Here is an 11,673-nt window from a genome sequence, read left to right on the forward strand (position 1 = left end):
CCCAGGTCTTCTTAACCCCGTTCGCCCACCGCCAGGCCTATCTGAGGGTGGCCAGTGGCTCGGGGCAGTGCGAGGACGTGTGTCTTTCGCACACCACCGCAGGCCCTGGCACACACAGATACACAAGTAGATGACTGAGCAGCTTCCACAAAAGTCCTCACCTCTGCCATGTGCTGCGTGCATCCCATGTTCTCCTCTAGCCTATTCCTGTTCATTTGTCTGATACTGATCATGACCGCAGTGGCCAGGTCGTTGGTAATCCAAATTGGGTGACTTCTGCACGTGAAAGAGGCACAGTTAATAGTGCCCTGGGGACACCGGGCATCACTGGGTCTGCCCAGACAAACGAGACTCACCGCTGCGCTGATGCTGAGCCCGCAGGAACAGACTAGAGGAAAACGGCGGGGGGTGGGGGCGGGGGGGGGGGGCACGGCACATGAAGGGCTCTGCCTGGGTGTGCCGAGGCGCCTCTCAGCCTGTCTCTCTGACTCGCTCTTTCTGTCTCATAGGTTCGAGCGGTTCCGAACCGGCCAGACCGCCAAGGTAAACGGCTTTGCTCTCACCAGGTCGTCCCTGGTTAACAGGGAGAAGGAGGGCAGTGTTCACCACCACCCCATATCCTGTGCAGGATGCGCCTTCTTATCTAGGCTCCTAGAAAAGTCCCCTTCTAGCTTTTTATGTCACTGTCCCTTTAAGCTCTGCCACCAGCTAGTGCCCAAGGGTCTGCCCACCCTCCGGAGGGAGCAGCAGAGCTAGAGGCCAAGGGGAGAAGCCACAGCTGCAGGGCGCGGGAGACAGCTCCTCGGGCCAGTGCTTCTGGGGCCTGACGGTGGGTCTCCCTTCCCCCCAGGCCCCCAGTGAGGCCGAGGCGGCAGCTGACCTCATCGACATGGGCGCTGACCCAGCAGCCACTGGCGGCCTCTCGTCCCAGCTGGCAGGAATGAGTAAGTGCGGGCACCCCTGCAGTTCTGGGGGTGCCATCCTGTGTTACAGTTGGAGCTGGTGCCCCAACAGCAGAGTGTTAGCCCAGACCCCACCCCACCGGGGTCCCAGGCTAAACCTTGCCACAAGGCTGAGCGTCTGGGACAAGACGTGGGACTCTCCCTCACAGCCCACAATGGCTGAGCCCTCCCAGGTCTCAGAAGTACCACTGTTCTGAGGTGCCCTTGACACTGAGGTCTCCATGGCCTGAATCTCCTGGGTGAGCATGGGCAAGTCACTGGAACGTCCTGTGCCCTCTTTCCTCCTCTGGGATGGGCAGGAATGGGCCCTTCCTCACAGGTGGTGATGAGGACTGAATGAGCTTGGGCATGGGCCAGGCTCAGAGCAGTGCCAGGCTGGAGTGGGTTCCTGGCACACGTTAGCCATCAAATCATTGACATATCACGGTGATTGGTTTTACTATTACTGACTGACTGCTTCATGCCAAGCCCAGGAAATCACTCCAAGTGAGGAGGTGGCTATGCCCATGGTCCCGCAGCCAGCAGGTGGCCACCCCGCTCATGCATCCTGCCCTATGTGCACCCCCTCCGTGCTGCCCACCCAGAACCAGCCCTGGGCCCGGCAGGGAGCAGCTTGGCCACGGCGCGTGCGAGAGCAGCGGGCGGAGTCTTACGTGCCTCTCTGTCCCCGCAGACCTGGGCTCCAGCAGCGTGAGGGCTGGCCTGCAGTCTCTGGAGACCTCCGGCCGCCTGGAGGACGAGTTTGACATGTTTGCCCTAACACGGGGCAGCTCCCTGGCTGACCAACGGAAAGAGTGAGTGGCCGGCCCCCCTGCAGTTTGGGTCACTCCCCATCAGAGGAGACTCTCCGGGTCCCTGGACCCACTTGGTGGTGGGCACACCCCGTGGGAAAGCACACAGCCCCCTGCTGTCCCCCTTCAGGGTGGCAGAGTTCCTTCCCCTAAGTCAGGCCCACGTGGCTCACAGCCTGTCACCAGGCGGCAGGTAGAGCTGGATGGGGAAGGCTGGCCTGTAGGTTGACCGGCTACGTGCCAGAATCTCATAAGATCTGATCAGATGAGGAAACTGAGGCTTCCTCGGTGGGGAGCCTGGGTCTGTGGTGTGAGGACAGTGTCTGCGACTCAGGTTCCCCCTCTTCTGTGCGCGGTGCCCCAAGCCCCCGGAGCAGGCAGGGAGGCTCCTGATAAGTCCTCGGGCTTGTCAGTCATTTCCGCCGTTCCAGTCCTACACCCCACTCAGGTCTGCCCACTCTGCACCGAGCTGGGGTCTGCCCTTCCATAGGGCCGCCCACTTCCAGGGAGGTGCCCGCAGCAGTTAGGGCACGTGACCAGCACTTGCCTCAGCTTCCCATGATGGACTCCGTGTAAGCGTGTCAGAGCGGTGTGCTGAGGCTCGTCCTCAGCCCCTCATGACCCCGAGTCTGGGCTGGGGCTGGCCAGACAGACAGCCAAGGACAGCTCTGGATTAAGGACCTGTCCCAGTGGACCAGCTCCCTAGTGGTCATTCCGGTGTCTTTGGAAACTGCCAATGGGCCTCTGAAGGACCCAGAACTACCCTCTCCACTCTGGCATATCCAGGTGTAGCCCGCCTGGGCCCATTGCCACAGCCTGCCCACTGGCCGTACCCATCTCTGGGAAAGGGAGGGCTGATGGGCCATGAGCCACATCCTTATTCAGGCAGAGTCTACAGTCCCAAACCTAGGGCTCTGGGACCAGCGGCTCATGGTTGCCATGGAGTTAGGGCACGTGAGGCTGCTGTGCAGGTGGAAGCTAATGAGTCCGGTGGGACCTAACAGCCAGGAGGTGACCCGCCCACGAGGCCCCAGCAGGTGGCACACTGGCCGCACCAGAGAGCCCTTGGCACCTGGCCCGGCTCGCCAGCCTGGCTGATGTTTGCTGCTACTGGAGCAAGGCCCTAGGAGAGAAAGAAAAGCACACCGGAACATTCTCTCCAGGGCCTGCAATCTCGAGGGGAGAGATGTGCATACGGACCCCTGCCGTGCAGTGCTGAGTGCTGGAGGGGTGTACCAGGCAGTGCGACCCGGACAGCAGGGTCAGGGCAAGGGTCAAGATGGCCGTTTCAGGCCATGGGAACAGCATGTGCAAAGTCAGAGGTAGGAGAGAGCAGGGGGTAAGGCAGGTGGTCTGAAACAGCATCCTGTGCCTTCTCACGTCATGGGTCCTGCGGGCCCCGGGATTGGCTTCCACCCAGCAGAAAGTGCCAGGGCCAGTGCCCTGCAGGGGCAGGAATGTGCCCCAGCTCCGCGTTCCCCAGCCCTTTGTCCTCCTGCCTGGCTCCTTCCTGCTGCTCCAGCTGCATCTTTAGCCCTGATCACCTGACTGGCCTTTGGTCTCCTCACCTTGCCCTGTCCCCTGGGACTCTCAGACCCTCCCAGGCCGGTCTCCCTGGTATCTGGTGCCAGCTCTGCCTCCACTCACCAGGAAGCCAGCTCCTTGGCAGCCTCTCTGTTTCTGCTCCAGCCCCGACCACAGCTGGCACAGTCCGGCCTCTCCACCTGACCAGCCCTTCCACTCGGGGCACCAAGGAGAGCGAGGGGGCATCTGGGCCACCAGGTCAGGGGTGCCTCAGCCAGGCTTTGCCGGAAGCAGGGGGGCCCTTCCTCAGCTTCTCCCACATCATTGTTCTGGGGATACAGTCCACTTCCTCCCCGTGCTACTGCGTCACCCTGAGTCAGTGGCTCTCAACCTTTCTAATGCCGCGACCCTTTGATACAGTTCCTCATGTTGTGGTGACCCCCAACCACAAAATTATTTTCGTTGCTACTTCCTAACTGTAATTTTGCTACTGTTATGAATCATAATGTAAATATCTGTTTTCCGATGGTCTTAGGTGACCCACAGGTTGAGAACCGCTGCTGAAGAGCCTAAGACCATCGGAAAACACAGATGTTTACATTACAACTCATAACAGTAGCAAAATTACAGTTAGGAAGTAGCAACGAAAATAATTTTATGGTTGGGGTCACCACAACATGAGGAACTGTATCAAAGGGTCGCTGCATTAAGTGGGCTCATGTCCAGCTTCTGGCCAGCAGCCTTAACCGGGGCCATTTGAGGAGCAGCCCTCCCTCCTGGCCCAGGTCTGTGGCCCTGTCTGGGCTGTGACACTGTCCTTCAGCGGCTGTGCTGGGCCCTCCCCTGCTGCAGGCGTGGCTCCTAGCGATGGCCGGGCCTCGGCCTTCAGGGCTGTGCAGGTGTGTGCGTGAGAGGAAGAGAGAGATGGGGGGGTGGGTAGTAATTAGGAGAGAACATGCAGTTCTTGGAGGGAAGGGAAGCATCGGTTTCTGTTTGTTCCAGGGCCAGATGTGCCCTATTCCGCCTTGTCCACCAGCACCTGTGTGCTCGGGCACAGGGACGGCAGCGTGACTGCTCCGCGCCTGAGGGAGCGGCCTCCCTGGGCCAGGGCTTTGCGCAATCTTTGGCACCGCTTCCTCCTCGCTGCGCTCACTGCCCAGATTTAGCCAGGGCCACTCAGCTGCTCTCCGGAAGGACGAGAGCACACTGCCCACCACCCGCCCTCAGGTTGGCCCCAGGGAGACCCTGCAGATGGTCGGGCCCCAGCCCGCTGGCCAGGAACGCAAGTCGTGCAGCAGGGTGTGCGCTCGCTCACGGCCGGCTCCCCTGGCGGACTGCACATCTTATGGGGGGAGTGGACCCCGGTGCTCTCCAAAGTGGCTGTGTGAGAATTTGGGGGGCTTATTCAAGAGGCCCCTTTAAGTACCAGCCTGCCCCATTCCCAGGAGGGTGAATGGGCATGGCAGGCATTCAGTGTAACAACTCCAGTTTCCAAAGCCTGGAGCTGGTGCAGCCCGGCCTCAGCAGAGGTGGGTGCTCCCCCGGCCCGCCCTGTGCAGGGATGTCCCTTTGCAACAGGGGTTCTGGGGTCTCACCTCCTCTCTGCTGGGGTTCAGAGCGAGCATATCGGTTCTCCCAAGCGTCAGGGCTGCCTCCCTCGATGCCATCCCTCTGCAGCAGTCAGGGGAGACACCAGGCCCCCTCATAGCCCAGGTCCTCCTCCCACTTCTGGTTTATCCTCTTGCTCCCCCTGAAACTTCACCTCAAACCCACCGGACAGCCGAAACCGGTTTGGCTCAGTGGATAGAGCGTCGGCCTGCGGACTCAAGGGTCCCAGGTTCGATTCCGGTCAAGGGCATGTACCTTGGTTGCGGGCACATCCCCAGTAGGGGGTGTGCAGGAGGCAGCTGATCGATGTTTCTCTCTCATTGATGTTTCTAACTCTCTATCCCTCTCTCTTCCTCTCTGTAAAAAAATCAATAAAAAATATATATTTAAAAAAAAAAAAAAACACCGGACGCCCCCTTCCCTGCCCTCTGCCTGGGAGCTGTGGCTTCCGCCCCGTCCCTCCGCAGCTCCTCACCTCCCCTTTCCTCCTCCCCCCACCAGTGCCCAGCTGGCTGGCACCCCCAGAGGATGGTTAGAATCACCCTCTATCTGCTGCCAGACCCGAGGGCTGGGGATGTCGTGCAGTGAGCCAGCGCCAGAGGGCGCCTCACCCAGCCGCCCACCCGCGAGCTTCATTCCCCATTCAAATGCAGCCTTACTCAGAACCACGGTTTGTAAATTATCCAATGGGAGCTGCTCAAACAAAGTATCTGGAAATAGGAGCTCTCCGTGAGCATGGGGTCATTGGCCCTGATCCTTCCTCCCTGGAGTTTGGCCAAATCTGATGTTGGCCATTGGCGATCTAGTTCTGTCTTGGGCCAGCAGCACCCCCTCCCTCCTCCAGCTCATCCCCGCCCATCCCCCTCCATCATCACATCCGCGGGGACACCCTACAGCAAGGGCAGCACTAACGGCCATGGTGGCCTCTGTTTCAGGGTAAAATATGAAGACCCCCAAGCGACGGACGGCCTGGCTGGAGCCCTGGACGCCCGGCAGCAGAGCACCGGCGCGGTGAGCAGAGGCCCGAGGAAGGCAGGGAGCTTCCCCAGGGCGTGCCCCCACCCTTTCCCCATTGGTTCTCCTCTTGGCCATTCCCATGTCACAGCCGAGGAAGCTTAGACCCCAGCTCACACGGGAGAAGAGTTAGAGCAGAGACTCAGACCTGGCTCCCCCACATCGGCCCCCCAGCTGTGTCCTCAGGCAGGTGACCACCTTCCTGGCCTCCGTCCTTCCTCTGTACCGGAGCTCACAGCTGCACCCACAGGGCTGATAATAGGATGTGTGAGCGTGTATTTAAGGGGCTTGGTCCAGACTGAGCTCAGTCAGTCCTCTGCCTCAGCCTCTCTAGAGACCTGTTCCTAGGAGTGTGGACAGAGGGGGGCAGAACAGAACTGGAGCTGCAGCGGCAGCCCCGCCCCTCCCGCCATCCACCTGGCATTTCCTCCCAGCTCCCTGCCTGCCTTCCCACCCTACCACCCCGAGCCATCATGGACATCCCTGTAGTGCCATTTACCTGCCGGCTGTGCATGGAGTGGCCACCAGGGGCCAGCACCGAGCAGCTCTGTGGGCGACCCCTCCCTTCAGCCAGAACTCCAAGCACACTTCTCATACCTGTGACGTGTGTCTGGTGTCCCAGGAGGTGGACAGAGTTGCTCCTCAGGAAGTGGGTGGAGATGGCAGGGCCCGGGGTGGAGAGGCAGGAGCAGAGGCGTGGCCGGCAGAGGAGAGGGTTGGGGGCTTGAGGCGGGGCCGGGGTGGGACTGGCTGGAGGGAGGCAGAGCCTGAGCGGCAGCTGGGACTGCAGGGCTCCGGGCAGCCAGGAGGAGAGTGGGCTTCGTTCTGTGTGAGGAGGAAGCGGTGGGCAGGTGTGAGCAGAGGGAACATTCATCCGGCTTCCGGTATAGAAGGACCCGCATGGAAGGGGAAGAGCAGTGAGGAGGCTGTGAAAGCGCTCAGCCCAGTGGGGTGTGGTGGACGGGGAGCCTGGCTGACCCCAGAGACCCCCAGCATCTCAGGAGTCTTTCCCAGGTCAGAACAGGCAAGACCGGGGCACTGAAGCAGGGCCAGCGGGGACCGGGCTTCTGTGTGCCTTCCTGCCCCAGAGCCTCCGTCACAGCTCTTTGTAGGCGATGGTTTGTCCAGCCTGCGCTCTGCGCCAGGCCCTGCGCGAAGCTCTCCACATCCCCCTCACCAGGTCATCACAGACCCTTAAGGGGCGTTCTCCCTTTCAACAAAGCGGAAACCGTCCCAGAGAGAGGCCGAGTGAGACCGCTGTAACGCCCTTCCCGTGGCCCTGGCACACGGAGAGGGATTTCATCTCTGGTGCTGCTGCCCAGGGTCCACCCCTCCGGTCCGTCTGGCTCCCGAGCCAGTGTTGGTGCCGAGAACCCAGGGGGCTGCCGAGCTCAGCCTTCCTTGTCCGAGGGCCGGCATTCTGGCTCCGAGAATCTGGATGAATCCGGACCCTCTGGAAGTCGGCCAAAAGCACCTCCTCTTGGGCCACCTGGCCTCGTGGGCCGGGGCTGACGCCACCGCCCAGCAGCACAACCCCAGCCACCCCTTCCTGTTGCAAGCCCAGGAGCTGCAGCCCAGGGACAGTCCCTGCCCGGGCACACAGCAGCCCGGGCCTCCCCTCCTCACCACCTGGCGGCTACCCCGGGAGGAGAGGCCCGAAACCGACCAGTGAGGCTTGTGCATCTCTGGTAGCCAGCGGTGTGAGGCACTTGACCAGACGAGGGCAGGGCTTTCCTCCCGGTGCTCCATCTGGCTGTGGTCAGGCTCTCCATGGGCCATCAGACCGGTTCCAGGCAGCCACATCCAGCCTGGAGTCAGTGCCCGCTCGGAGGCAGCCAGGCTGGCCCCGGTTCACCGTCCTGGGAGATGGCGTGTGTGCCAGGCCCCCGTGGGGTCTGTCCAGGGTGGGCGGCAGGACTCCTGTCTCCCTCGCCCACCAGTCTGCTCTGGGCCCCAGGAGCCTCCTGTTGCCACCAGTAAGCCTGGGGTGACCATAACCAGTGTTTCTAAGCCTGAGGCGCCCGTCAGAATCAGAGCCAGCGGGTGGCTGCCTGCTCTGCGTCCCGAGGGAGCGCCCTGTTGGACCAGGCCGCCAGCCGCCGTGGCCCTGCCCTGGCCTCCCGCCTCCCTCAGCGTGACCCTTTCTCACCAGATGGGAGGCGGCAGTGAGAAGAGCCTCGGGGACTGGATGGTGAGACAAGGCATGGTGAGGCCCCCCGAGAGTTGGGGCTGTCCCTCGGGGCTCCCGCCGGTGCTGCTGCCAGAGGGAGCAGGAGCCTGAGACCCAGAGGAGAGAGGGGCCTGCCGGCCCAGCCCAGCACTCAGGGTGGCCCTGCACCCTCCCCACTCCTTTCTCGGCCTCTTGGGGCCCCTTCTGGCCGCCCAGGCATCCCCTCCGGCAGCTGAGAGCTACTGGGAGAGGGCACTGCTGCTGCTGGTGCCGCTGGTGCTGCTGGGAAGGCCCTCCTGCCTCTGCTCGGGCTTCCTGCTCCCCATGGGGCCCTCAGGCTGGAGAAGAGCTGGGGCGGGACTGGCTGGGCTGGAGAGAGACGCTCCCTCTTCCCCAGGCGCTAACTGGTGGCGGGCACCCTGAGCATCTGCTCTGTGCTGGGTACGGGGCTAGGCTCCTCCCACCCACCGCCCCCCTCAGTCCTCACAGCGCTGGGCAGTGGGCACTGCGTTATCTCTGAGGCTGAGCAGTGAGGTAGCCCGCCCAGAGCCACCGTTCTCCGGGCGAGCCACAGCCAGGCTCTGGTCCCAAGTCTGCCGGAGCTTCAGTCGGATGCTTCCGCTGGAGAAGCCTGCAAGAAGGAGGCGCGCCCCAGCCAGCCCCTGTCCACACAGAGCCTTGTGACCCGGAGTGAAAAGTCCCCGTGCGCAGCCCCAGCCCCCCTGCACCCCCAGCCTGGCCTTTTCAGGGCATCTCGGCACCTCCCTCCCTCCACATCGGTCACTCCACCAGGAACTTGGTCCGTGAACGTGCAGGGAGATGAGCTGGCAGCCCCTTCCCCAAATCGTGCCCCCACCCCAACCCGATGGCTGAGCCCTCCCTGGGCTCCCTGCCTTCCGCCAGCTGCCCCGAGCCTGTGCCCAGCCCTGGGCCTTGCAGAAGCTCTCCCCCCGCCGCCTGGAGCCTCGCCCACACCCTCGGGGTGGCAGCTGGAGGTGCATTGCTCCTGGCCTGGCCCAGCTGTCAGAGCCCTGCCTGGCCCCTGCTTAGCCCACTGCCCTGCATCCCCTTGCCCACAGCCTGGCATCGTGGGCAGAATTGTGGGTCCCAGGCAGCTGGGCAGGAGCCATCTTGGGGGAGATGCCAGGATCTTGACTCCCAGAAGGGGGCAGGGAGGGTGACTGCCCCCAGCTGCCTGGCCCTCCCTGCCTCACCGTCCTCCTCCCTTCCAGATCCCCGTCACCCAGGCCTGCCTCATGGAGGACATCGAGAAGTGGCTGTCCACTGACGTGGTGAGTCGGGGCTGCCCGGCCCAGAAGCAAAGGCTCCGGCCCGCTCCTCACCCACCTGACGGGGCTCCCAGGTTTCTCATGAGGAAGAGGCTGGTCCTAGGGATGATGGGGGGAACATTACTGTGGGACCCCTCAGCAGCTGGCAGTGTCCCACCTTTAGAGCAGGGCCTGGCACTGCACCCCTCCCCCAGCACGCTGACCCGGTGAGGTCCCCGTGGGTGCCGGCTGAGGGCAGTCAAGGAGCCAGGACAGCGCTGAGCTCTGCACCTGCCACACTCAGCCCATTTCACAGATCAGGAGACTGATAGCAGCTGAGAGGGGTGCCGTGTCCTGGAGGAGGTGGGGGGGCCCATGCAGTCTCCCCAGTGAGGTCCTTCCCCAGCATCGCCTCCAAGGGGGCCACGAGCCAAGTGCCTGGCACTTACAGGCCCAGCGGCCGCCTCTGCACGCCGCCCAGACCGTGTTTCTGCCCAGGGTCAGGAAGAGTCCATCTGTCTGTCTGGCAGAGGCTCCCCAGGCCCAGCCCCTGACGGAGCGTGCCTGGCCTCGGCCTCTCCCACCGTAGGGCTGAGTCCCTCCGGCTCTCTGGACTCCGGAAGGAAAGGGAGTAGCGTTCATTGAGGACCCTCTGCCTCCGTACCCTGTGCTTGGTACCCAGCCTGTAGGATTCTGTCTTAGCTTCCCCCACCCTGTGGTTTCACCGAGCAGAACGCCCAGGCTCAGAGGGGCCAGGCGACCCCTCGGCCAGCAGCTGAGGAGCAGGGCGGGTCCTCGGCCCACAGCCTGCGCCTGGATCGCTGGTTCAGCAGCCAGAGCGCTGCCCCCCCCAGCCCCGCGGCCCCGCACCCGCCCAGCTAACTCTGCTCCTGCTTTCTCAGGGGAACGATGCGGAGGAGTCCAAGGGCGTCACCAGCGAAGGTAGGCCCTGGCCCTGCCCGCCCACCCACGTCCCCCGCCAGGCCTCGGAGCCCACCCCAGCCTCTCTCTCTTTCTCTAGAATTTGACAAGTTCCTGGAAGAACGGGCCAAAGTGGCCGATCGGTTGCCCAGCCTCTCCAGCCCCTCAGCTGAGGGACCCCCAGGGCCCCGCCCCGGCGCCGCCCCTCGAAAGCAGACCCAGGAGAAAGACGACGACATGCTGTTTGCCTTATGAGCAGGCTGGCACCCTGCGCCCGGCCGCGGCTCCCACCCCTGGCTGGGCCTCTCCCTCCCTCGGTGTCAAGGCTGCTTGGGGTGGCGTGTTACCCCTTCTCTCCTCGAGGCTGGGCCAGGTTTGGGGAGTGGGAAGGCAGCAGGTGAACTGGGCGAGCAGGGCAGTTCCTCGTTGGGATCCTGGCCACTCCTGCCTCCCCCCACCCCAGCCGACCACTCTGACTCTGCTGAGACCCGGAAGCCTGGACAGCAGGCTGGCTGCTTGGTTGCCCCGGTGACTCGTGCCCTGGGTGACCCATCCCAGAGGAGCCCTCCGGAGCCCGCACTGCCAGCCGAGGCCTGGCCGGAAGCTGGAAACAGAAGCTTCTGTTGCAGCCTCTGGTCCCTTCCCTGGCCCTGCCGCGTGGAGCCCGAGGCTCTGGCCAGCTGTTGAGGGCGGGGGGTGTGGCCCAGCTGCTCGCCGTCCAGGTACGAAGCTGCACTTGGTGGGGCAGAGCGCCCGGCCCTGGCTGCAGGGGAGGGTTCGGGGCATGCCTGGCGCACCTGCAGCCCCACCGTCTCCTCCACTGCCTTTCCCCTTCCCCTTCCCCTTCCCCTTCCTGCCCGCCGGGCATGGGCCCCCACCTGTTGGTTGATCCTCTTGTACTGGGAGAGGTACCTTTACGTCCCCAATTAAAGGTAGAAAACCAGCTGCGACAGCGTTGAGTCGCCAAGTGGGAAGTGGCTTCTTGGTCTCTCCAGTGAGGGGGACAACTTGGGCACTAGGCTGGGGGCCATCCAGGGACTGGCAGCCAGCAGCCCCTCGCGCCTCACACAGGCTCAGCACGCTTTGACCTGCGGGGAGGCCCATTGCTGTCCCTCTGAGGACATTCCTACATATGCTCTACATGCTCTACATGCTCAGGGCGCCTTCACCCTGCCTCCTCCACCCCCCCCCCCACCCCCCCCAGCAGCAGCAGCAGCAGCGCCGGGCAGTTGCAGCAGGAGCACAGTGTGGGGTGGGGGTGCTCCTGCAGGGAGGGAATCGCCAGCCTGGCAGGCACTGGACTAGGCTATACGCGGGCTCTTGGACCGTCACAGCGGCCGCGGGCAGAGCAGTTACCACTCGTCACAGACGCTGAGGCTCCACTCCGTCACGCGCCATGCTGTCACTGGGCCCCT

The 11,673-nt window shown here is 63.3% G+C and overlaps 1 protein-coding gene across 4 annotated transcripts in view; it reads left to right on the top strand.

Annotated features, from left to right (window-relative positions):
- TOM1 (target of myb1 membrane trafficking protein) overlaps positions 1 to 11,201 on the top strand; it is a 37,960-nt gene extending 26,759 nt beyond the window's left edge. Inside the window, exons 9-16 of one of the 4 annotated variants that reach the window (XM_054719466.1) lie at positions 510 to 543; positions 851 to 944; positions 1,636 to 1,756; positions 5,821 to 5,896; positions 8,052 to 8,100; positions 9,302 to 9,361; positions 10,240 to 10,279; positions 10,359 to 10,408. In XM_054719466.1, coding sequence (XP_054575441.1) covers positions 510 to 543; positions 851 to 944; positions 1,636 to 1,756; positions 5,821 to 5,896; positions 8,052 to 8,100; positions 9,302 to 9,357 — 430 coding nt within the window. In that variant the 3' untranslated portion in view covers positions 9,358 to 9,361; positions 10,240 to 10,279; positions 10,359 to 10,408. Of the gene's footprint in view, positions 1 to 509; positions 544 to 850; positions 945 to 1,635; positions 1,757 to 5,820; positions 5,897 to 8,051; positions 8,106 to 9,301; positions 9,362 to 10,239; positions 10,280 to 10,358 lie in introns of all 4 variants that reach the window. The other 3 variants (XM_028150124.2, XM_028150125.2, XM_008144694.3) reach the window with 3 other exon arrangements.
- The last annotated feature ends 472 nt before the right edge of the window (positions 11,202 to 11,673 follow it).

The sequence above is a fragment of the Eptesicus fuscus genome, chromosome 7 (genome assembly GCF_027574615.1).
Source record: "Eptesicus fuscus isolate TK198812 chromosome 7, DD_ASM_mEF_20220401, whole genome shotgun sequence".
Classification (NCBI taxonomy): Eukaryota; Metazoa; Chordata; class Mammalia; order Chiroptera; family Vespertilionidae; genus Eptesicus; species Eptesicus fuscus.